Source organism: Xiphias gladius, chromosome 19 (assembly GCF_016859285.1).
Source record: "Xiphias gladius isolate SHS-SW01 ecotype Sanya breed wild chromosome 19, ASM1685928v1, whole genome shotgun sequence".
NCBI lineage: Eukaryota > Metazoa > Chordata > Actinopteri > Istiophoriformes > Xiphiidae > Xiphias > Xiphias gladius.
Genome location: NC_053418.1, coordinates 4,435,190 through 4,460,927, shown reverse-complemented (window position 1 = coordinate 4,460,927; position 25,738 = coordinate 4,435,190). Strand labels below are relative to the sequence as shown.

Sequence of the window (25,738 nt, the reverse complement as noted above, 5' to 3'; positions counted from 1 at the left end):
AATATTAAATTCACAATGATCTAAAACGGAGAAAAGCACCAGATCCTCACATTTGTGAAAGTGGAATCAGGGACATTTTCACTCGATGAATAACTCACACAAATAATCACTTGAGGACTAAAACAATCAGTCATTAGACTGATTGATGATCGGGCAGCTGTTTTGATAGTGGATTGATGGTCTCAGACATTTATCAGGCAAACATTCTCTGGTTCCAGCTCCTCACATGTGAAGGTTTGAAGCCTCTCTTTGTCTTACGTGACAGTAAACTGAATATCTTTGGGTTCTGGAGAGTTGGTCTGAAAAAAACAATCAATCTGAGAATGTCATCGCGGGCTCTGGGAAGTGATAATGGACATTTTTCACTATGTTATGATACAGACCGAACAACCAGTCGAGAAAATGAACGCGTGCATCAACTCGCCCGACTGTAATCTCAACTCTAAAGGAGCGAACTCGAAGAAGACGCGGGTGTTAGACTGTGAAACCGGTCCCCCTCAACGTGCTGTTGTCCCTGTTTCAGGCGGGTCAGACGGGGCTGATGCTGGCGGTCAGCCACGGCAGGATGGACATGGTTCGGGCCCTGCTGGCTCACGGGGCCGACGTCAACATCCAGGACGACGAGGGCTCCACGGCGCTGATGTGCGCCAGCGAGCACGGCCACGTGGAGATCGTCAAGCTGCTGCTGGGTCAGCCCGGCTGCGACGCCACGCTCAGCGACAGCGTGAGTAGCTCGAGAGGGGAAACTAACTTGGGCTTTTAACATTCAGCTTTTTGGTTTTTTTAGGTTGATATTCCTGACTTTCTGTATCAGACAGTGAAAGAAGCTGTAGAGTAGTCAGCATGGGAAGTGTAACGTCTGTGGCTGCGTAATCAAAGCATCCCTCCACAGGTCCGGGACCACCAGCCAGGCCAAACCTAACCGTGCCGCCTTCTGTTCAGAGCCCGGTTAAACAAACTTGAGCACGGAAATCACTGATCCCAGCAGCAGGACTTAATCTATTGAAAGAAAATTAATCTGCGAATGTTTTGATAATTGATTTATCGTCGTTCACGATAAAGCATTTTCCTTTTTCGCGGGTGTTCGCGTCGATTCTTGTACAATGTTTTACTGTAGTCGTTCACGTACGCCGCTGCCTGCACGGCGGCTCATCAAATCTCCCTCTGGGGTAACGGTTGTTAAGGAATATGTATAATTTGAAATCACAAAGTTGTCAGTGGTATCTTCAGATTGTTAATCGGTCTTAAAAGCGTGATTTTATTCAGCGAACATTAAGGCCTCCAATTATATTAAGAGTCAAAAGTTCAGTTTTATGGGTATGACAGTCTGTGCTTTGAATTGTTATGTTTTTTTTAGGGGGGGGGGGTAGCTGTTATTATGTGTATGTAAATAATAAGCAAAGCGGAAACGCACCAGTGCACCGATGAGATCCTAGTTGGCATGTGAGTGAGTGGGTTGAGGAGGTCGTTGCTTCGTTTGCCTCTAATTAAAAACTAAACTTGCATATTTGTATGAATTCAGAAAGACTGTTTGTCATGTTGTCGAGTAAGATTTAATAGTGGACATAGGCCGATCGATTTCTATCCAGCGGCTTTTATTTTTCGGCTTTTCTAACTTTGAATCTTTGCTTCTCCTCTTTTCGTCTCTTTGTCCCTGTTGACTTCCTTTGCCCCCCCCCCCCAGGACGAGAGTAATGCCCTGTCCATAGCTCTGGAAGCAGGACACAAGGACATTGCAGTGTTGCTCTATGCACATGTCAACTTCTCCAAAGCCCAGTCGCCGGTAAGCGTCTAGTGGATTTTATTTATTTATCCCCCAATCATGAATCACAGATTTGCCTCACGGGGCTTTACAACACATACAGCACCCTCTGTCCCTAGACCCTGGATTCAGATGAGGAAAAACTCCCCAGAAAACCCTTTAAACCCCCTTAGTTCATGTCTGCTTGCATCTCGACTCTCATCCCGGACCATTCAAATGTGCGTTTTGTGTACGACTTCTGTGACTCCTAGGGAACCCCCCGGCTCGGCAGGAAGACGTCACCCAGTCCCACCCGGAGAAGCATGTTTGATTAGAGGCCCCGGACTCTGCCCGGAAACCCTGCGCTGCTATCGGTCCACGCTGAACGATGCCTTACCCACAGCTGGATGAGGGACTTCATCCCGAGCACCGACGTACCAATCAACCAACCAATGAGATTTCTGGAAGTATTTTTATTTGATTTTTTTTTTTTTTTTTTTTTAATTTATGTGCACGCCTCTCGCCTCCACGACGAGCCCAAAGTGCCCTTTGAATATGAATGTAACCAGCTGGCGCCTCAAGTCCCATCAGATTCAGGCTGAAATGCCTCCAATAATCAGCAACCCACTGGAGTTCAGACCAACATGGACACACATTCGATTTCTAAATGCAATTTTTTTTTTCCTTCTTTCCATTTATTTTGTGTTTAGTTTTTTTTTTTCTCGCAAATTTGACCATTTTTTTAATTTCAAAAGCTCAATGTTGATCATTCAAGAGCACCAAAACTTTGTTTGTTTTTTTTTGTGAGCGCATCAGAGTAGACAGATGGAGAATGATCCACCCACATGTTAGAGGAAATATTTCCTGTATATATTGCTCGCCTCGACGTCCCGGTCTCACACACGTGCGCCCAGCTCGGACGAATGCATCAGTGAATAGACGTGACCTAGACTGGAGAAACTGTACTTTTATACAAATCCTTTGTATCTATTTAAAAAGAAGAATCACAGTATTTTGAATATTTCCTATTACTACTTAACAATCCATGAAGTTATATATTTATCAAAATATAGTTTTTAATGCAGATATATGTATTTCATTGTACATACGGTCATTAGAGTTTAGTCATTCTCCTTATTGTCTTCGTGTCCAGTTTCTCTCTCTCCGTCTCTCATGTGTAATATAAGCCGTCTGTCCTGCTCTAGTATTCATCAAGGTACTGACTTTCATCTTCAAATGAGAATTGAAGTGCCTGAGACTTTGCCATATAACAATAAACATCGATTAAAGACTATAAACCCGCGTCTCATCTTCATTGATGACCCACAAACTTTGGGTAAGTAAACATTTATTTTGAAGGGAAATTAAACTGAATTGAGGACAGTGGTGGAAGGTAACTAAGTACATTTACTCAATTACTGCACTTAAATACGTATTTTGAGCTACTTGTACTTTGCTTGAGTATTTTCTATAATCTGCTGCTTTACACTTCTACTCCACCGCACTTCAGAGGCTACTACAGTACTTTTTACTGTGTTACATTTATCTGATAACTTTGCAGATTCAGAATATTACAAAATATAATCAATGTTGATGTATTTTTTTTATAAATTAAGATAAAACTCTGTTGATCCCCAGTGGTGGGGATTCACAGGCTTCCCACCAGTACACAAAGTCATTAAAATTAGCCCCACACACGTACATATGAATGCATCACTAATTAAAATGCAGCAATCTAATATACATTGTGCTGAAATGGCCGATTCTGCATAATAAGTATTTGTACTTTTGTTTACTTTTTCCCATAAGATTTTGAATGCAGGACTTTATTTCTACACTTTGATATTGTTACTCATACCAGACTAAACAACCGGATTACTAGTGTTTTTTCAGTTGTGTTATCTTCTGTGGAAGCAGGCCAGTTTTTTCTTTCTAACTGCAGACTGATGGAAAAACTTTTATAGGCTTTATCTTCAGTCTTCAGTCTGTGCTGGGACTGCTGAGTTTTCTAAATGGCTCTCTGTCCCTGTGCATTAGATGAAAAGACGCTATTAAATACATTTAATAAAATATTTTAATTCTAAGACAACATGTTAATGTTAAACACGTAGCAAAAAGTTCCCAAAACTACCGCACAAGACTGCAAAACAAAAAGGTGCCGGATTCCAAAAACAGAAATGAAAAAAGAAAAAAAAACATCCGCAGATTTATTTGCATCAAATTTATTATTTAAGATAAAGAAACACACAGAGCATTTTATGAAAACATACTCCCACGTGTACATTCATCATAGTGTTGATCAGAAGCAATGACAGTCAATAATGGAACAATACAAAATATTGTTTTTCACCCAGAGACAAAAAGTGTAAAAATGCCCGAGACACAAACTTGAAGCACAGGAAGAAGAAAAAACCAGAATGACCTGAAACAACATTAAGAATTTCATCTTTGTAAATTGAATAGTCCAGGATGAAGTAATATTCCACAATATATATCCATTGATAAGTTGATCAATTGATCAAAAGAAAATGAATCGCCAACTATTAATCAATCATAATCAAGTAATCGTTTCAGTCACTTTTCAAGCAAAAATCTTTTAAAATGTGATAGTTTTCTGTTTTTCTTTCCTGCTGTTGAACGTAGTAACTTTAATATTTTTGGATGATTGGTTGGACCCAAAAAAAACAAGACGTTTGATGACGTCACCAGGTACTTTCGAATATCGTGATGCGTGTTTATCACAGTTTTCTGATGTTTTATAAAACAAAAGATTAAGATTGAGAAAATAAATCATCAGATGAATCAATAATGAGAATAACTGTTAGTTGCAGCCCCAGGAAAACTTACTTTTGAGCTGAAGGAAAAGTACCCATCCTAACCAAGTGGTGGTTGACGGGAGGTTGACATTTTTATTAATAAATCTTTTATCAATAAGTCTGAGTCGTGGATTTGGCACATGTTGCCTTCATCATCCTGATGAAGCAGGAGTAAGAAATGAACTCGGGCTGCAAGACGACGCGTTCACCGATTTCACACAATGAAGTTTCTCCGTATGTTCAAGGTTGCGTTCAGAGGACGGAGCAGGTTCGTGTGTCGCCTGCTCGTCACGTTATCGCAGTAGAGCCACAAGTATTGTCAGTTATCTGTTTTCTTATGTAGAAATGTCAGGAAGTCACGATCGCTTTGCAAACGGAGTTATCACGTGGCATTTTAGAGAGATAACTTTTTTTTCTGTAACATGAAACGTTGATAGTGTTTTAGGAACTGAGTTTTAGTAACTGTCCTTTGAGTTTGGTGACTGAGCGTCTGGAGGGCAAAAGTCTGACGGCAGAATCGGTCACGTTCGTGGAGCTGGCCGTCCGCTGACTGGACGGTTTCCTGGGAGAAAGAACAGAAGAAAGATACATAACATGAACAATCAAAGCGATTTTAAATGAGTGTATTTCCGAAACAACAAACTGAAATCACCGTCTACAATGGAAATGTTACCTGTTTCTGCAAAATGAGTGAAAATGACCAATTTTGTTACATTTCTATCCAGTAGTTGGTGACTGAAACCCTTAAATATCAAAATGATAGCCTCTATTGATTTAAAATAAGAATGAATGATGAGTTTTAGGGGTTTTTTTTCTCTAAAAAATATAATATATATATATAGTTTGTAAAAAAATAAATATGATATTCTTTTCTATAGAACCTGCTCCCACTTCTTTTTCTGTTTCCATTAGTGTTTTTGAGGAAACTGAAATTAAATTAAAGTTTATTAGTAGTTATTTATTAGTTATTAGTAGTAAAAAAATATTTGTTGCATATATATATATATATATATATATATATATATATATATATATATATATATAGTTATAAAGTTATTTCAGTTGTTTGTACACCAAGCCCTCTCGACTTTTAGCTGTAGGCTCCCGTGTAAACCATCAAGGCTTCATTTTTATTTGTACTCGTTATTTTAAATTTGTATGTGAAAATAAATACACCACATTAAACCGGACTTCCACTCACAGCGCTGCCCACTGCAGACTCAGTAGGTGAATTTTGAGATCCAGACAAACCTGTGCAGTGGCAGAATGGACCCGGATCCCGCCCCGGGGAGAATGCGTTTGTGTTTCGGTGCAGGAGGGGGTACGAGGCCCAGATCTCCCGGCCTGTAGCGGGCCAGCTGAAACTGGAAGCTCAAAGCTGGATCCAGAGTCTCAGCTCTGTGAAGACACAAGACACAGAGACGATTAGCCAGAGTTTTCTTTCTTTGTCCTCATCAAAACTTCTCCCACAGCTTCTCCCGTCAAGCTTATTATTTAGTGACTTTTTACTGGGACAGACCCAGACACACAGAAACAATGTAGTCAGTGTATTAAGGGTGAGAAGCCTTGACTGTCCCTGCCCGTGGTTCAAACAGTAGTGACAGAGGATCATAAGGTCGAGCAACAATATATAATATAGAAGCAACTAAGAACCAATGAAATAAATTAACAAGTAAAAGGTATTGAAAAAGAACTTAATAATGAATCAGAATGGTTGGCTGTGCCTTCATAATGTTCATTCACTTAATAAAAGATGGGGGAAAAATGACATTTACATTAAACGAATGATGCATGTACAGGTGTAATGTAAGAAATCCAACTTTCCCATATTTTCACAAACTTGTCCCATTGTTGTAGCCTAATGGAGAAAGCTATTCTTTCCATTTTACAGATATCATAAATAACCTCGAGCCAGTCATCAGTTGTAGGTATTTCTGGCTTTTCTGGCAGCAGCGCCTCGAATCCGGAGCAGATATCTGTCGGGCCTTGGGGGAAACATTTTCTGCTGAACTAGCTAAACCTGCAGTGACTGTACCTTGACGGCGTAGTCACTCCGCTCCTCTCTAGGGCTCGTCGCCGCGCTTACCGCACTCGCTGCCATAGTCAGACAGGCACTGCACAGCTGAAGCAGTGAAGCCTAGCTTGTGAAATAGCCTCTTCTGACTCCAGTGAATTTCATGGGATTTGGCAGTTAAACTACCTTTAACGTATTAAAGTGTAAATAGATGTATTAAATTTATCTCGATACAAATATTAACAGCAGTCAGACAGATAGAAACTTAGCCGCCAAATGAAACACTTGACTCTTAAGCTATGGGATGTAAACAATAATCAAACTAAACTTAATTTTCTTTAAAAAAACAAAAGGATTAAAAAGCTGAGAGAACACATTTTGTTGGTAGATGCTGCAGAAGATTATCCAGAAGCAGAGTCGTCATCTGCATTTTGTTTTTTGTTTTTTGGTATGATGTTGGTTCATAAAATAAAACCATTACCACCTTTCTGTCTGTTTTACAGTTTGCCGTCCAACCTGAGAACTTTACACCCTTTTTTTTCCTCAACTCCCCTGCTTCAGTATTTAGTTCATTCTGCCTTTGTAGTGTTGTATAGTCTCACTATGTGGCGCACATACAGATCACAGAGCCATTCACCGCCCGTGGGAAAAAAGCAAAAAAATTGTGGCGGGTACGTACAACAACAGACATTATCCAATGAGAGGGCGATTGTTATTACCTGGCTGCTGCAGGGCCAGAGGTCTGCGGCTCATCCAGTTTCTCAGCGGTGGAGTTGGCGACTGCGGGTCTGTCCAGGACCACCAGCAGCCTCTGCATCAGCTGCTTCCACCGGACGGCGCCGAAGTCCGCCTCCGAGCCCTGCTGCTCGGTAGGGGCCTCCTGCAGGGTGCAGAGCCGGCGTCAAGCTTGAAGGCACGAAAACCATCTCATCGGCTGAGATAAACGGTACAGCGTGGGGCCAAATAACCCGGTTTTCACGTTACTGTTGTGCCGCTAAATGGCATGTATCGTTCATTAGCCTACTTCATCCACAGTGGTGCAAACATTCCGCTTTGCCATGACATGATATAACTTCAATTGGCAGGCAACAACTCAACGTGGAGATTTTTCAAATGTCACTAGGGTGAGTTGTCGTGAGATTCCTCTCGGTGATGTACGATCAGCAAAGATCAATATACACGTGAGTGTCTGTGAGGCCGTGATGCCTATTCTGTGTTTCATACCCTCTTTCCATTTAAACGAGCAGCAGTCAATTAACTTGGCGGTGGAAATGCTTGAGAGTGTATTCCTCAGCAGTTGGCTGCTTTTGATGATATGGTACACGGTGCGTGCACTGCATCGGCACGATCTCATCCTAATACAGATGTACCGAACAGATGTTTGTGAAGTTGCAGCGGCGAGTCGGAGAGGTTATTTTAATGCACGAGTGCAGGAGGTCAGCTAGGTTTTAATTTTGTTTAATTAAAAGGTCAGCAAGGCTAATTAGCTGACCTGGATAAACTTCTTACTGATAAGAACATTTAACCTGCCCGTTTTTACAGCCGACAAACAATGTCGTATGTATTCGTTTCAAAGAATTTCCACTTGGTTTTTCACTAATAAATAAAGGTGTGTTGATGGCTGAATGCCGTGCTTTCCTCTCCCAGTGCGGATTTTTACTTTTGGTGTTGCCGAAGCAAAGACCTCCCTTTTGTTAACGTTCCTGATTGTCTCAGCAGCACAACACAGCAAACCAAACAAAATAATTTAGTGATTTAATCCCATAATCAGTCTTAAATTAATTAAAATTAATTAATGCCTCTGTCAGTTGTCGACTTGACTATTTGAATGTTCTTTTTACGGGTCTCCCTAAAAATAAGATCGAGAGGCTGCAACTCATCCAGAATTCAGCCGCCAGACTAAAACTTCTCTGCACTGGCTCTGCACTTTGACCTATTTTTTTTTTAAAGGTTTTAACGCATTGGGACCAACTTACATTGCAGACAGTTTAACATGTTAATTTTTATTTTTGTAAACTATGCCACAACATTATGGTATTTTTTACCCAGACATATCAGAGAGGCCTGTAGGTCGGTAGCTAGTTTTACAAAGCTAAAAGAACATTTGTACAACCTGGCATTTTATCAGTCCCTTTCCTTGCTGTAAACCAGCGTCTTCATTTAACAAGCTTTTATAGATTTATCCACATACACTGGTTTTATCGGCCTTTTGTTGTTGAATTTTTTTTTTTCTGTTTTTATTGGTCTTTTATTTTACTTTCTCTTGGTCTTCTGACTCTGTCGTTTGCATGTAGGATATGTTGAGCTGCAATCTTTGTATGAAATGTGCTTTACAAAAAAAGTTATTATTATTATTATAATTATCATTGTTAAATTGTCCTTAAGTTAAAATTGCTCCAGTGAGGTTACTTGAGGACCTTCCCTTGAATGTGCGTGTGGCCTGATGTTCCTGATGTGGGGTGTTTAGGGTCGGGGCTGTTGCTTTACCATCAGGGCTTGTCTGAGAGTGTCGGCTGCTTCCCGCATGATGCTCTTCATCCTGCTCCTCCTCCTCCTCTCCTCCTGTAACTCTGCCTCCAGCCGGCTCACCTTGGCTCTGTTTTTACTGTGCTGTTCAGACAGTGAGGCCCGGTCTTGTCTAAAAATAGACACAACGGTGACAGTGGTACTGTTATCAGCCTGTGGGGGTATAGCTCAGTGGTAGAGCATTTGACTGCAGATCAAGAGGTCTCCGGTTCAAGTCCGGATGCCCCCTGAAGCTGATTTATGCTATTTCGCTACAGATGTTATTAAGGTTTTATTTCATCAGTCCTCATTGTTGATCTGTACTGGGCTGCGTGTCTACTGTCAGTATTCTCAGTGAAGCTAGTGTGTCTGGTGGAGTATAACACCAGCACGGCCAAGTTAAGACCTTTCATCCTCTAACGCTGTCCAGACAAATTTTGGTTCATATGACATGAAACCGCTCTGTTTAACATTGTCTGTCTTTTTTTGTTTTTTTATTTGTCTATAATTATCAATCAAACAATCCCATAATTTCATTTCTCTGTGAAGCACTTTATTGTTAAAGGTGCTATTTGTAAGCTTCCTCTGCCTCTGAATGTGGCTTCTTGCCGGGAGCAGATGGTGGTGATGGTCACTTGCCGAGAGCTTCAGCCATCGTTGCGTTTACAAGACAAAAGGTCAGAATACGCCCTCTGAGCAGAGCTACTTCTTCAGGGCAGCCAGGACGCTACAGTGACTCACTATCACAAAGTGATGAGACGGGCCGGGCGGACCGGGGCTAGCTGGTTAGCATGCTAAATTCAGTAGAAGAAAAGTGATTAAAAATAGAAGCAAGACCAGAGTTAAAATTGGTGTTGCTTTCCACCACCGGAGACGGATCTTGGCGAGTAAAGGAATGAAGTTTGATGCTTATTTACACATCCAGCAGTTACAGAGCAAATTGTCATTCATTTCTACTCTGACCTGAGGGCCTCCATCTCGGCCAGGACGCCCTTGTGCTCGGTCTGAAGCTGCTGATGCTCCTGCCTGCAGACCTTCAGCTCCGCCTGCAGCTGCTGACACTTCTCTGTCAGCTGCTCAACCACCTGATGGAGAGACGATGTTGAACGCTAGTGTGAATACTAGTGAATAGTTTCTGGGTTTTTTTTTAATATTGAAAATCAGGCCCAGGAGAAACAAAATTAATGTTAATGTTCATCTGGTGGGGACGAAGAAAAGAGAGAGAAATTCTAATAAATGATGAAAGGGAAAGGTAAGTAAAGCAGGTTTGAGAGCTGTTTACCTACCACAAAACTTTCAGACTAACAATTATCTCCTAGCATATATTATAGCTTCCTTGGGAACCATGAATACGCTCAGCTAATGTCATGGCAATTTTTCCGTGACACTCTGATATCGCTTTTTTGCCTCTGCACAATTTTGCTTCTGCACAAGGTGTTGGACAGAAAGTCGTTCTAGAGCAACTGAAACAACAATTCTTAAAGACTCCACTTGTCTCTGGGACAATTTGCTGCTTTCTGCCTTGGATTCCTCATTCACAGTACATTCAGGATGTACTGTGGTGTATTAAATAATGTGTCTAAAAGATATGAATTGGTCCACATGGAAACATCACCATTTCTGTGTCATAGCACCAAGTTGAAATGCATTTTTGTTTTCTTTTATTTAACCCCAGAATTTGGAAAAATAGCACGAAACTTTCAAAAACACACATTACGATAATAAAGTATTGTTTATATATAATACAGATAAACCAATATTGATACATTAGTCGAATAGCTCTTACAATTAAATGGTCGTTAATTGCAGCTCATGTATGCAAAGATCATAAGTTTTTATCTATTCTGCAACTGTAACACTCATTATAGACGCTCATACACTGGGCCCAAGTAATGAATAGATAGACATCTGTAGCTTAAAGACCATTTATTGCTTATTATCCTCTTCCTCTTACCTTCTTGCGGACGCAGCTCTCGCGGGACAGCTCGCTGAGCATTTGCTCCAGGATGCCCACGTCCACGCTGAGTTGACTCTTGCGCTCCTGCAGGGCCAAGTTCTCCTTCATCAGGGCCCCAGCCTGCTCCGACAGGCGGCTGAACCGAGCCTTAAGCTCAGTGTTCTCCTGAAGGGCCACCCTGGTCGTCTCGGGAACCTTCTGCTCCACCAGGTGCTGCACCTCTGCCGCCATGGCCGCCACATTGCTCTCCATCTCCTTCTCCACTCTTTTGTCAGGGAACGGGAGAATTGAGAGAGACAGGTGAACCTAAAGGATATTTTCAATAATGATCTTGGCTCACAGGCACGGCTGAATAATTTAAGTATGTATTTTAGATACTATTAACACCAACTGAAGCCTTGTGTGGATTGTTGGTCATTTAACCCTTTTACAGTTAAATTCAAATGATTGCCAGGGCATTAATACTAGTGCCATATAACTATGCAATGACACCAGTTCTAAATTACCCCAAGCATCTTTTTCTGCATTATGTTCTGGGAAAAAAAAAGTTTTCATATCGGCAGATATCGGACCACATATGCGCCAATACGGATATATCCTTGATAGGCCAATATCGGCTGATAAAATCGGCTGACCGATATATCAGTCGGGCTCCAATTTTTTTCCACGGCTATAAGATAGGCTGTAGTTACAGGCTATCATTACTACAGCCACAGATGGATGTCAGTAGCACAGACCCAACCTCTTCTTTTCCAGCAGTGCTTTCATCTCTAGGCTGTGGACGTCAGCTTTGTGCTCCTCCTTCTGGATCTCCAGCTGCTTCTCCAGAGACTCCTTGTCGGACATCAGTTTGTCCTTCTGCCTCTGAAACTCCTCCAGACTAGCCAGCCTCGCCGCTGGAAGGAGGAGAGATGTGAGGAGTCTATAATACACTAAGAGTCCAGTCTTTCATTACAGGTGCTTTCTACAAATCTTTTGCTCATCGGCTTTGCTCACCGAGGTTTAACTTGACCAGTGATTTTGTTTCTGCAGCCATTTGTGTAAAATGAAGCATTAGGGTTCCTAAGCAAGTCAGCGTATTTGTTTTTATGATGAGTGAACTCACCGTAGTTATAATATATGTTGTAAGTTATATAATTGATTTTACAAGTCCAGTAAGATTAAAAAGAAAAAGGTAACAACTTCTCAAGTTGTTATCTTGTGTCCATTTGTATTGCCTTAAATTTCCATATCAAAATACCAAATTCCAATCCAGAGTGGATCTTGTTTTATTTCTGTCTACTAAGATGTCATAATAGATTTTGGGCTAGAGGTGTGAATTAGCCTGTTACTGTGTAAAAGAATTGTTTACATTTGACATGTGCTGTATTAGCTATCTGAGAGGCATAAATTAATGTATTCATTTCCAAGAGGGTAAAATTGTGTGAAAGTTTCATACTGTGTGACAAACATTTTTTGCTTTAAACCCAGTATTATTCAGTCGATTAAATAATATTCTCAGTTTGACGTGGAAGAACATCTAATCACGGACCCCCAACATGCTACAGTAAGAGCTGAACTCAACCCTGGTTTAACCCACGGAAACGTTCAGTCTCACCAAGTGTCCTGTTCTCCTCTGTGAGTTCTTTTATCCGGTCTTGAAGGCCTTGCCTCAGCTGGCTGTAATGCAGCAGCAGGGCATCTCTGTCCTTATTGGCAGTCTGCTGCTGAGTCTCCAGGCGCTCTGACAGCTCCTCCACCTCGTCCTCCTTCTCCAACAGGGTGCGTTTCAGATACTCGACAATGTCCTTTTTCTCTTTCTCCAGTGCACTGTACTGAGAGTTTTCGTCCTTCTTCTGCCTCACTAGTTCCTCACATTTCAGCTGATATCTGGAGGAGGAAGTGGGAACATGGGTTAACGATTAAGGACAAAGTCTTTAATGATTCTTGTAGTACATACTGCATCGGGAGTAGGTTGATAGCTGATGGTATTACATCAGGTTGCAGTCATTTGGCAGATGTTTTCGTTCAAAGTGACTTACAGTATGTGCATTTAACCTCAGTAGGAACAACAGCTAGATGTCTTCAAAATTTTAAGTGCATTCCATTGAATTCTGAAAAAGCTGGTTTGCAGTGTTGCTGAAACAAAAAGTAGATACATGATCCATTGATTAATTTTGTTATAGGTGAATCTGTTGATTATTGACGTAATGTCATAAAATTGTGAGACCATGGTTACATGGTTTTATCCAAACAACAGAAACTAAACCACCTCTTGTGATGAATAGAGTATGATGTTAGGGTAAGGGGTTCGAGTTGTGTGGTGTGTTCTGATGGAGCTGCACTGAAGTTCAGCACTGGTCTGAACCTCACTGTGTGTGGTTTTGGAAAGTTAGAAAGCCCAGAACCCAAAAATATCCAGTTTAAAATTATATGAAAGCAAGAAAGGCAGCAAATTCTCACAATAGAGAAGCTGGAACCACTGATTTTTTTTGACATTTTCTTTCAAAATTAATCGGTGCAAACGGTATCCATTCTTTCATCAGGGGGGCGTTCACAAGCAGTGTTGCCAACTTAGCGCCTTTGTAGCTAGATTTACTGACTTTCGCCATCCCTTTAGGGACTTTTCTTCACAGAAGCACCCAGCAACAAATCAAACGACTTTTTGGACAAACCTTAGCTTTGCTTTCCGTAGAAGAGAGCCGCCGGTATTGAGCCGCGAGCGTGAGGTCAGGCTTTCCCTCCACAGGAACACCTCTATATGTGTCTCATTCAATTGACGGCAGCTGGCACAGACGTGAATGAGCTTCTAACTCTCTCTCGAACTGATCATTTTATAAGTAAATATAGCCAAAGTCACAGCACAGCCGTTGTCTTTAACTTATGTGTATGGTGGTTTTGTCAGACGACATCACGGTTATATGATCAGGATTTTAGCAGTGCAGAGCAGCAGCTTGGAAATGGCTTGGAAGTGACTGCTGGTTAACATGTAGTCTTAATGGGCCACATTTCCGTCAAAAACCAGAAACAGAACTATTAAATTACTGAATATTGAATATATATACTGTCCCCATGGATGGATTTCTGAATGGACTGACCCAGCATCAGGCTTAAGATCAGGCCCCTGGGCTTCAGCTGCAAAATGTCACTGAAAGAGACACAACAAAGAGACACACAATGGCCACAAAGAGACTGAATAACTACAAAGAGATATAAAGTGACAACAAAAAGAGGCTAAAGACCCAAGAATAGAGGCGAAACAACTACCTAGAGACACAAAATGTCTAAAAGGACACAATACCACAACAAAGATGCACAAAAGGACCACAGACACACAACAAGACCATAGAGCCACAGCCACAAAGAGATGCAAAGCAATTACCAAGAAACAAAAAAAATGCCACAAAGATGCAAAGTAACTATCAAGAGACACAAATCGACCACAAAGAGACACAAAAGAACAACAGAGCCACCAAATGGCCACTAAGAGACTGAAAGAACTACAAAGAAAAATGAAATGACAGCAAAAAGAGGCAAACTACAAAGACCGAAACCCCAAAGACACAAAAATGACCACCACGACACAAAAAACTACCACAAGAGAAGAAAAACTACGGCAGTGAGATGCAAAATGACTACAAATAGACATAAAACGACTACAAAAAGGAACAAAACAACCATAATAGATGAATAACTACTACAAACTAGTATCTGTCTCTTTCAGCCTGGGTGTCTCATCCTATATAAGAAGGGTGGGGGGCCCTTTTAGGTTTACGTGCCCAGGGGCCCAGTGTCTCACAATCCGTCCGTGACTGTAACGGGGAGCAGGTGAACATCTCAGTCTGTGTTTTAACATTAAAAAAAAGTATTAATAGCTTTAACTGCGTTTTGTGTTATAGCTAGGGTCTAGCTACATTTAAAGTGATAGCCTGGCTAACAAAAGACAAGCTAACATAACTGCGCAAATGACGTTAAGGTTGCGCTGAAGTGAAGTTTTTTTTATTTTGGAAAACAAGGTTATAACAGGTTTATCCGCTATCTGCAATTTATGTATTTACATGGATCATTTACATGGATAAACATGTCACATCATTCTGTGAATAAATGTGTGATTTATTTTCCCAAACAAAAAAGAAGAGCGTCTGCCTTAACGTAACGTTACCTCTCCAGCTGCTCGTTCAAATATCGTATTTGAGTCAGGTACAAAACCTTCTCTTTGTCGTCAGAACCATTTTTATCCACAGGCTTCTCCTTTTTCGCTGTTTTCTTGTCTTCGTCTTGTTTTTCACCGCTTTTCTTATCCTTCTTTTTCGGCATCGTGTCAGAGAAACTTTGCTAAAGTTTACGCCGAGAGCCAGCGGAGAGGCTAAACTACACACGTTGTTGCTAGGCAATGCTGCCTTCAGGGACTCTTCGAAAAGTTGATTTTTACACGGGTAGTTTGAGCTGCGAGAGGACAAAAATGTGATAATGATCGGGTATTCTTACTTTTATCAGTCATTAAAACAAATACAGACTTGTGCAAATATGTGTTAAAGTTATGGTGTTTAATCTACTGTTTGTTATCGGTGTTTTTGACCATATTTTTAAAAGTGATTAATATGCTCTCATTAATTTTAATCCTGCGAAACCTGATAGTTATATAGGCATACTCAAATTTGGCCAGATTGAAAAATTAGGTTAAACGAATCTGATTTTTTTCCCAAAAATGAAAATTGCTGATAATAGATGGTAAAACACAATATAATAAATCCTACAAAATTACACACTAACAAACTATTGTTGAATAGGATACAGTTTAAAGGCTTGTTGGTAACCTCATTTCTTGGTTGCATTTGTGTAAAAATATTGAATGTCTGCTCATTTTTCTTTTCTCAAAATAGCCAACATAATCCTCTCCTCAAGCCTTACATCTTTCAGCGTTAGGAAGTAAATTAGTACATGGACTCAAGTAATGTACTTAAGTACAATTTTGATGTAGGCTACCTGTACTTTACTTGAGTATTTCCTTTTTATTCTAAATAATAGATTCTGATAGATTAAACTACCAAAAACTATATCACCAATTAAAATAAAAGTACATTAAAGTACTGCTCATGCTATTGCATCGACAATATTTAGCCAATAATATAATAATAAAGCACTGACAAGGGCCAGTCTGCATAATGAGTGCTTTTACTTTTGATACTTTAAGTACATTTTCTTGCCAATGCTTTTGTTCTTTCTCTTCAGTAACATTTTGAAGCCTGAACTTGCTTGCTTGTTATGGAGTATATTTGTAATGAAGTCCTGCTACTTTTACTTAAGTAAACGATATAAATAAATCTTCCACCACTGCTGGTACACTGAGTTAAATTAGAATATACTACACAATAAAGTTTAGTATGTCATTTTATCACCATCAAAATACACCCATGTCGTTTGACTCTGAGTTTATCTACTATTAGATACTAGGAAAATCATCAGACCTACCCAGCAGTGGGGCCATGACCTCTGGCCCCCTCTACCCTTCGGATTATTTCCATGTCAATGGCTCCCTCGGGTGGTGTGATCCAGTATTACAAAAAAAAAAAAAAAAAAAAAGCCTGGTTGTTTGATACTGTGCCTGCAGAAAAAAAAAAAAAAAGCTAAATTTTTCTTCTTTGCATAATGAAAATTTTCTTTTTTCAAATTTTTTTTCGTGTCATTAGATGTCAGCTATTGAGAGAAAAACCTCATATTCTCATACATATTCATGTTTGTCTGCTGCTTCACTCTACAACCTGTTACTGGGCGTGCTTGGAGAGGAGTCAGACTAATTGTTAGATGTGTTAAATTGCATACTTTATCACTGCATTATAGTCTATCATTATTATCTTATGCTATAGAGGCAATTAAACCCTGCTTCTGGTTATCTAACAGTACCAGGACCTGAGCCAACGACGTGTAGCATTTATTTGACTTGACCGGGTGATTCAGTGCCGTGTAAATGCCTGGTTTTTAATTGGTAACTTTTCATCCCTCCTCCATTTGGCTCCATTTGAATTTTAATTGGGTGCCTGTGTGTTTCACCTCGCTTCACTCCCTGCCTATAAATCCACTCGGCTGACTGACTGACCGGCGTGGAGGTTAATTCAGTTTCAGCTCAGTCAAGCCTGGTAAATTAATTTACCGTGTAGCCTATGAGCAGTGATGAAACAAGAGCTACAATAAATAGGGCGCTACTCAGATATTAGAGCAAAACTACAGGCCCAGGGGGAATATCACAGTAATGCTACTGGCTGTTATAAACTGAGTAACAAAGACCACAGCAGCTGCTGTAGGGAGGTACAGTGATGTTTAATCAGGGGCACTAATCAGCATCAAGAGTAATTCAGTTGCAGTCAAGTCGAACAAATTAAACTAAGCAACATTCATTTATTCACCACACAACTCAGAGAGAAATCTGTCTCAGGAGCCACAGTTTTTTTGTTAGTGTGTGTGTGTGTTTGTGTGTGTGTTTTCAGTTTTGGAGTTAGGAGGTTAAATTTGACACCTAACAAACTTCCCTGGGGCCCATCACCTCGGACCCAGTGAAAGCCCAGAGGAGGGACAACGGGAATGGAGATAAAGTTAACTCAGAGAGTAGTCCTCTAAATCTGCAAGCATCCTATTTTGTCCAGGGAAGTAGCCAGATGTTTACAACCATTTTAATTCCCATTAAGCCATTTAACACTGTGCGGTGTCATGTTACAGCAAGATTTGTAAATGGTGGACAAGATGGTGTGTGCAGGTTATAGATTGAGAATTTTTAATTAGTTGTACATTTTGCTTTCTTTCAATAAAGTTTATTCCCCCTGAGACCAAAGATCTAGTACATTGTAAACCTGGCCAAGAATGCATCATAGCATGGCCCGACTATAAATGATTCAAATGAACAGCCTAAGGGATAGAATTAAAGAAATTTACAAATCACAAAATAATAAGGTAATGGGCAGTTAATGGGTTTACTGATTAATTGTCTTCGTTTAGAATCGAACAGCTTTTGCATTAATTAATCTCTGACCAACTGAGCTGACCTGTCAAAAAACTGTTGAATCTAATGCTTGTGCATATGTTATACTTGCTAGATTACCATTGTACTGACAATTTTGATGTGAAATGTAAAAACAATTGCAGATATGAAATGCTAGTTTCCCCCAAAAAATAAATAAATAAATAATAGAGATGTATGTCTATTCTGATATTTATCTTTCTCATAGGATGACGGACCGAAGGAAAACCAAGTGCGAATCAGAGCTGGGAGTTCAAAATCAGAAACATAATGGCGGCGGTGAAATGACTATTTGATCACCTCCACTGGTTCACAGACATGAAAGGGGTTGGGAAAAGTCTGACTCACTTGTTCGGTACTCCCCTGGTCTCTAACTGCTGAAATCAAGTCTTCATGAATCCGTCACGACTCAACACTGTGAGTCAGAGCAGTCCACATTAAGTCAAAGTAGAATACAGATAAGGTAGTGAGAATCCACTAAATATGGGCAATCCTTTGCTCTGAAAAAGCCTAAGATTAAAAGCTTTTACATCATTAACATTATCACTACACTTTTACTGCTTGCTATATAAATAGTTTGACGGGCTATTGTTAGCTAAACCAATGTCAGGGCTTGTCATTTCATCCACAAACGCGGTTACGCCTCTGATGCTGATACTAAGGACTTCAGGTAAACTTTTAAGCAATCATGTCAACGCAAATTGCTGGCAGCGTTTCAGAACTGTTCCATATCGGTTTATGACGTGGCTGGGTAGCTAGAGTCAGCTAAAGATTTAAGCTTGCCGATAAATTTAAGCAGCACTGGCTTCAGTCTGACAGAGAGCCGCAGAAAGCGGATCAGCTGCAGGTCCACGATCAGCTTGTTTCCGTGTTACTGACCTCATCAGACAAGCTGAACTCGTGACGTGTTTTGCTATTGCGCTTACAAACATTACTGATGAAAATAAACCTTCAGCAGCATCAGGAAAGCTGAGTAACTTAGACTTTATTATTGAAGTTTTATTATTCAGCCTCTACTGTATGTTGCAGCACATTGGGTTGGCAGTAGCCAGTAGGTAATTCACTTTCATTCTGCAAATGAAGCCTTATTCAGTTGTATTTTATCATGAAATTCAGTATTACAGTGATGCTTTCTCAGTGCAGGGGCCCAAGTGAGATGGTTTACCACCATTGTCACAATAATATTTTTGCCATAATGAAGACCTACAAAGTTATGACAGAAGTAATGTACTATAACGTTCCACGTCCCCAAGGTTAAAGCTTTCTTCAATTTGTTTTAAACATTTCATGACTGATTAACCAGCAATTACTTAACAACCACCATGGATGCACGTGTTTACTTGTTGATTCAGTTATCTGTACAGGCGTGACAATGGATGTATCAAAAGGGAAAGGGGGCCCACTGAGGCTGCATTTGTTCTGGCCCAGGGGCCCCAGTGCCCCCGAAAGCCCCATCTTTACTCCATATAATTTGTGTCTCCATAACTTAATTAAATGCATATTTGTTGGAAATTTGCACGACTGAATGGGTACACCAACTGTGTCGGGTCCTCCAGTCTCCATCTTTGTAGTCCTGGACTTTTAGAGGGAACCTGTGTCGAAAATTTAGCTCTAAGACTTTCACTCTTTCGGTTTATATTGAGCTCATTTGATGTAAAGTTGTGTTTTATCAAAACGCTTAAATTTTATCAGTGTTTCAAGTCATTAACATGCAGAAAACCTGAGGCAAGGTCGTATTATTCCACCACAGGAGAGCTGTAAGGCTGCAACCAACAATTATTTTCATTTTCAATACATCAGGCAAAACATCATCTGATCGATCAGCGTATAAAATGACAGAAAACAGTGAAAAAATGCCCATCATAACTCCCTGGAGCCCAGGTTAACGTATTCAAATAGCGCTTCAGTTGCTTTTTTTCTGACCACCAGTCAAAAAAACAAAAAAAAATGTAGTTTACTGTTATGGAAACCTGTTAAACTAGCAAATATTTACATTTTCGGAAGCTGGTACCAGTGAATTGTTTTGCGTTTTTGCTTAAAAAATTACTTTAGTTACTCCAGTTATCAAAATTGTTGCCATTTAATTTTCTGCCAGTTGACTATCTGATTAATCAACTTATCATTTCAGCTCTAGACTACTGGCTGGTTTCCGGGTGACTGGGGTCAATAGGGGCCCAGCAAACCTCAGTGGAGGCAATGGGTTTTGGATAAAGTGCGAGGAATACGCTTTTAATAATGATTCAAGTGTGGAAAAACAAATCAAAGTGCAGCGGAGTGATGCCACTGTCCGGCCAGGTGTCTCCCCCACTTCCAGCTTGTTTTCCTCCCACTAGAGTTTGGGGAAAGTCCCACGCTTTTAGAAAAAAAAGAAAAAAAAAAAAGATCGCAGCAGCAGCAGCAGGAGGAGCAGGGCGGGGAGGGACGGTGACCTTATAGCCTCCAGCCTGGCACCAGTACAGGCTTTAACCGGCCGAGCTTGCTGGGGCAAACTCAAACACAGTAGCCAAAGCCTTGACCGTTGTCGCTCCCTGGGTTCGCATCAGGCTTCTTCTTGTTGTTGTTGTTGTTGTCGTTGCTGTTGTTTCATTTTCCAGCAGCCATGAGCAAGGACAAGCAGAGCAGGCAGGTGCCGGAGTGCAGCGGACCTCTCTCCCCATCCAAAGGCCAGAAACCCCCCAGGATGCCCAAGTGCTCCCGCTGTAGGAACCACGGCTACGTGTCCCCTCTGAAGGGACACAAGCGCTTCTGCAACTGGAGGGACTGCCAGTGCCCCAAGTGTAAACTGATAGCCGAGAGGCAGAGAGTCATGGCGGCCCAGGTAACCGTTATTTCACCTGCTAGGGCGGCTAGCTCGGGCTGAGCCGAGAGCGATGCCCGCAAAGACGCCAAATCCCGGCGCGAAGTTCAACCGTTTCCGCCGTGTGAAACCTGAAACACGACATGTGACTGACTGGAAATTAATCTTTTACTTTTACTTTCCGCTGTGGACAAGTTTACTTTGGTTTGTTTTTTCCTCATTTTTTTCATTTGTGTACAAACAGAGGCAAAAACATCAACCTACCCATAGCTTAGTTCATACTGAGCTAGCTTGACTTTATAAAAAAATAATATGCGTTTTTAGGGATGTTTCGTGTGTATTTTGTTACACTTGTTGCACTCAAAAGACAGTTTATTAATAGAAAATAGTTGACAAGTAGGCTACAGTATATAAAACAGCCACGTTTTCATCTTTTGTCCGCATTTACATTGTAACTTCGTACTTTGTAGCTTGAAGTAACATTTTTGGGGGTTTGCAAAACAGTCATTTTAGATACAACAACATCAACAACAACATTGTTTTCATCGTCGATTGATCTGTGGATGATTTTCTTCAAGGATCAGTTACTTGTTTTGTTCATAAGATGTCAGAGGATAATGAAAAAAATGCATTTAATCATTTAACAAACAGCCCACTGTGACAAAATTCAGTTTACTACAATGTGCAACAAAGTAATGCATCAAATCCTCACGTTTGAGAAGCGGGAACAGTGAAATATTTGGAATTTTTGCTTTAAAAAATGGCTAAAACGATTATGAAAATACTTGCTGATAAATTTCTACTAATTGCAGCTCTAAACTATGCATTTTTAAAACCATGGCATGTAGCAAACACACTGATAGATAGATAAAAGCAGCTGGTACTCGCATTGAATAAGCCGGTATCAGAAAATGTTTGGAGCTTTCTGCTTGAAAAACGACTCAAACAGTGACACGCTGGTCAAAATATTTGCGGTCAGATTTTCTGCTTGCCGACTAATCGATTCGTTGACTAACAGTTTCAGCTCTGGAACTAACTCTTAACTCTGAGTGTGCACAGTCACAGCACCTGGTAAATAAGCTCTAATAAGTGTTTTGTCACTTATGTCTTTCTAAGTGTAGTTTATTTCACACCTGTAGTGAATAATGCAGTGTTGTATTGGTAGACACAGCAAAATCATGACGTGAACATGGCATCAGTTTTATATTTTCATAATTGATTAATTAAGTAATTTTTCAAGCAAAAATGCCACAAAATAGCTGTTTTCAGCCTCTAAAGTCCTGTTTTTCTCTTATTTTATAGAACTGTGAATTGAATATATTTGGGTTTTGGATTGTTGGTCGTAAAAAACGACATTTGAAGACGTCATCTTGGACTTTGATAGACAGCGATGGACATTTTTTTCACTATTTTCAGACATTAATATACTTAAACGATTAATCGGGTAAGATTAAAGGACAATAATTGTTAACCATTGATTTTAAAAAGTTCCAGTCAGCAATCTATGAGTCAAATGATATTTTTTGATAGTGGTACTGTATTTCTTTGCGAAAAAAATATATGAGTATATATATATATATGAGTCAGTATAGTGGGCAAGGCCTACAGCCTACAGTGTATTCACGCAGTTTTCTCGTGTTACATCGATGAATTATCTTTGTACAATCGGTGTGATCATTTTCTAATTGTGTCTAGTTATTATTTTGTCGCAAGCAGATACTGAGTCTGTACTGCAAAGTCAGTAGACCCTGAAGAAACGGTTTGTTTTCTGCCAAACAGTCCCTTATCAGGCCTTTCCTTTCCTCCCCTCCAGGTCGCCTTGAGGAGGCAGCAGGCTCAGGAGGAGGAGCTTGGGATTTGTAGTCCGGTGACTCTGTCCGGCCCTGAGGTAATGGTAAAGAATGAAGCTGGAGCAGACTGCCTGTTCTCTGTGGATGGACGCTCCTTGACACCTACCAGCACCTGCAACTCTTCTCTTGCCGTCACAGGTGAGGTGTTGCCGACCGTTATTCGCCCACTGTCCCACCACGCCCTCTCATGTGTCACAGCGCTAGCCCACAACTGATTCTACATCTGCACCGCTAAGTCACTTTGTCCAAACAACAGCTCTGGAAAGTATGGAAAAAATATTTGGTAACATAAAATTATTAATACATAAAGTATAGTGAGTATGCACATGATTGTAAACATGTAGCATCTGCCACAATACATTCACGTGGAAAAAACACGGAAAACAGCTGTTGAAGGCTAAAATGAAGAAAAGGTGTATGGTTGTGCGTAATGTTAACTAACGAAACACACAAATTCAAAATAATTAAAAAAAATAACTTGTCTACCCATTCATTGCAGTCATAGTTTGTTTTGCGTCTCAGTGGTGGTGAGGGTTGATGTTGTATGAAAAAGTGAAATCAGTACATAACCTGTATAAATTCACAATCGGGTCTTAAGTCCGATTTTATTTCAAAGCCCTAATCATTTAAAATATCAATGCTTTGGCTATAATCGATAGTTTCAAGTCATTTTCATTTTTAAGTTTTCATTTTAAAAACAATTATAAGTAAAGCTGAAAAAGTTAGTTGATTAAACAGTTAGCCAGCCGATAGCCGACAGAAAATAATCAACAATTAATTGATTGATTAATAGTTTAAAGGGGTGGATCCAGTTTTTTTTTTTTTTTTTAATCACTTTCCTTAGCATTGCCATTAGGGCATTTTTCGACATCATTCGTCAATTTGTCATGATATAAAGCATTGATCTTGATGTAAAAAAAATCAGACATATTTGTGGTGTTGAGATTTATGACTGTACAGTTTGGTGCAGAACCAGGTAACAATTCGGATTTGGTGGAAGAAAATGCTGATCTGCGTTACACACAGAGTTGTTCTTTGTATGTTTATATATGACCAAAAAAGGATTTATGTAATGAGACTAGTTCCTTTCCCTTTGATTTTCTATTATAAGAGCGAGACAGTGGTGTAGGATTGTTCGGCTTTGGCGGAGGTATGTGCTCTACTGAATGCCGTTCTCGTGTTTACACTCAATTTGAGTCGCTTTGACATTAAAGAGTCATTTTCTGTTTCTTTTGATCAGGGTAAACAGGACTGAATTAATTTCAATACTCTAAAACAGTCCACAGGACAAGAATACTTTCATAGGCTCTGTAGGTACCATTAATAAGACACATTTTCACGGGTAAATGAACGAAAACGAACGTTGATTTGGTGACAGCCGCATGAAAGGAAATCCTTGCTTTCTTTCTTGTCATGTGGAGGCAGACACAGATACCGTGTTCCCTCTCGGCCTGATAGCAAATTTTAGGAGGTGGAATATGACTGTGGTCAAGGCTGCTCATGTCCTGCTCTGACTCTGATTTGTATGTGTGAAAGGGTGAACTTTGGGTCCCTGGCTTGGCAACAGAGAGGAAATACTGAGGTGGAAAAAGGAGTTGAGCACTCTGTGATTCACTGATGACAAGAGTTAGAACAGGGACAACAAATGTCATTATCTTCGGCTTCAGTGGTGCACAGTGTCTCCATTGTGTAAGGCCAAAAGATCAGGGTTGCCCTAAGAGAATGTGGCCTTGTTGATAAGGAAAGTACAAGAGATAATAAGTAATGATGATTTGATGGTCCCATTTGTCCTGATAGGGTAAGCCACATTTCTGTATTATGATGGTGTTTTGTGGAGGGTCTCCTGATCTGTCAGCAAATACAGCTGCCACCTGCAGATGGTGCTGTTGATAGTAGTTTGAGCTCGGGTTGGCATGAGTAGAAAAATCTTGTTAAGTTCAATTAATGTGCGTTTTTTCCTATCAAAAGATCCATAAAAAAGATCTAGTAAACATTTGTGAACTAATTAAATAGTGTGAAAGATCATTTTCATTGTTGATTTCACTGGTTTTCACCACCAGCAATGATTCAGCTGGGAGAATAAAATCATGAAAGTCTAGTTTGGGTCTGCTGTTGGGTGCATGGATTTATATTTACAGCTTGACTTATTTACCTAAATTGTAACAAAACAGAAACTAATTTATAAATGATCCTCAGCTCCATATTTCAAATGTAATAATGATCTCAAGATGCTGACACCCAGCAACAAACACGATCATTTGGCCTCTGAACCGATCTTTGTCTTATTTGTTGTCTCCTCTCTGTGTTTTTTGGTCCAGGGAGTCGCTCCTCATTGTCCTCCAGCCCGTCGGCCGGTGCCAGGGCTCATACTGAGGGACCGTCCGACCTGCTGATGGAAACATCCTATTATAATTTCTACCAGCCTTCACGCTACCCCACCTACTACGGCAACCTCTACAACTACCAGCAATACCAGGTGACTAACAACAAACACCCTGCTGTTTATCAGTAACACTTAAACTTTATTTGAAAGCCCTTTTTAAAGTAATGGTAGGTATTCTACTGCAGTGTATATGTTAGCCCCCCACCCCTCTCAACAGCAGATTAATGTGTGAAGTATGTTGTGGAAATTGTTGATACTGGTCCCGCTGGTTGGTTCCCTGCAATGTGTGTTTAACTTGGCTTGCCTCAGGGGAGGATGGGCTGTGTGTGCATGCCTCAAGCTGCGTTGGGATTCATAATCTTATTTATATTTGCCTTTTATGTTCAAAATGACGTTAGCTAGGGTTCATCTGTTGTGGGGTTTTGAATGTCGGTATATTTTATTGATATATTTTGTAATGACATTAAATTTTTACAAATTAATTTATAGGTACAATTCAGCATAACTTTATTGTTGTCATGGTGGAAGGGGCCTCTGAAGCAGCATTAAGATCATTTTAAGACAATAAATCTCTTTCTGCGTCTGGGATTCATTACTGCATTTAAGAGAAAAATTGATTTACAAAAACATTACTGAGCGTTTAGCGTAAAACTCGTTTTTTTGCAAGTTTTCTCGTTTCAAGTT

At 40.2% G+C, this 25,738-nt stretch overlaps 3 protein-coding genes and 1 non-coding gene across 7 annotated transcripts in view; 3 read left to right on the top strand and 1 right to left on the bottom strand.

Moving 5' to 3' along the window:
* Window positions 1-3,027, top strand: part of kank1a (KN motif and ankyrin repeat domains 1a) — a 69,785-nt gene extending 66,758 nt beyond the window's left edge. For 2 of the 3 annotated variants that reach the window (XM_040154237.1, XM_040154238.1), the window contains exons 10-12: window positions 524-724; window positions 1,685-1,783; window positions 2,014-3,027. In XM_040154237.1, the coding sequence (XP_040010171.1) occupies window positions 524-724; window positions 1,685-1,783; window positions 2,014-2,076 (363 nt within the window). In that variant the 3' untranslated portion in view covers window positions 2,077-3,027. The remainder of the gene's footprint in view (window positions 1-523; window positions 725-1,684; window positions 1,784-2,013) is intronic. The other variant, XM_040154239.1, reaches the window with a different exon arrangement.
* Window positions 3,028-3,967: 940 nt separating this feature from the next.
* LOC120805590 (cilia- and flagella-associated protein 157-like) lies at window positions 3,968-15,364 on the bottom strand. The gene is made up of 9 exons (XM_040155957.1): window positions 15,175-15,364; window positions 12,631-12,902; window positions 11,776-11,929; window positions 11,031-11,298; window positions 10,040-10,161; window positions 9,059-9,209; window positions 7,291-7,451; window positions 5,809-5,955; window positions 3,968-5,119 (listed from the first exon to the last, which is right to left on the bottom strand). The coding sequence occupies exons 1-9, from the start codon at window positions 15,327-15,329 to the stop codon at window positions 4,999-5,001; spliced, it is 1,551 nt and encodes a 516-aa protein (XP_040011891.1). The 5' UTR covers window positions 15,330-15,364; the 3' UTR covers window positions 3,968-4,998.
* On the top strand, window positions 9,255-9,326 carry trnac-gca. The gene has a single exon. It is a non-coding gene; the product is annotated as a tRNA-Cys (tRNA).
* A 5,075-nt stretch (window positions 15,365-20,439) lies between the features above and the next one.
* dmrt1 (doublesex and mab-3 related transcription factor 1) overlaps window positions 20,440-25,738 on the top strand; it is a 32,059-nt gene continuing 26,760 nt past the window's right edge. For both annotated transcript variants that reach the window (XM_040155598.1, XM_040155597.1), the window contains exons 1-3: window positions 20,440-20,842; window positions 22,635-22,809; window positions 24,990-25,147. In XM_040155598.1, coding sequence (XP_040011532.1) covers window positions 20,624-20,842; window positions 22,635-22,809; window positions 24,990-25,147 — 552 coding nt within the window. In that variant the 5' untranslated portion in view covers window positions 20,440-20,623. The remainder of the gene's footprint in view (window positions 20,843-22,634; window positions 22,810-24,989; window positions 25,148-25,738) is intronic.

Bases quoted from the DNA above. Each gene is read 5' to 3' on its own strand.
- LOC120805590 (XM_040155957.1), bottom strand. From the start codon at position 15,329: ATGCCGAAAAAGAAGGATAAGAAAAGCGGTGAAAAACAAGACGAAGAC. The intron at 11,930-12,630 runs GTGAGACTGAAC...TCCTCCTTCCAG, and splicing joins AGAGGAGAACAGGACACTTG to CGGCGAGGCTGGCTAGTCTG. The intron at 11,299-11,775 runs GTTGGGTCTGTG...CCCTGACAAAAG, and splicing joins GCACTGCTGGAAAAGAAGAG to AGTGGAGAAGGAGATGGAGA.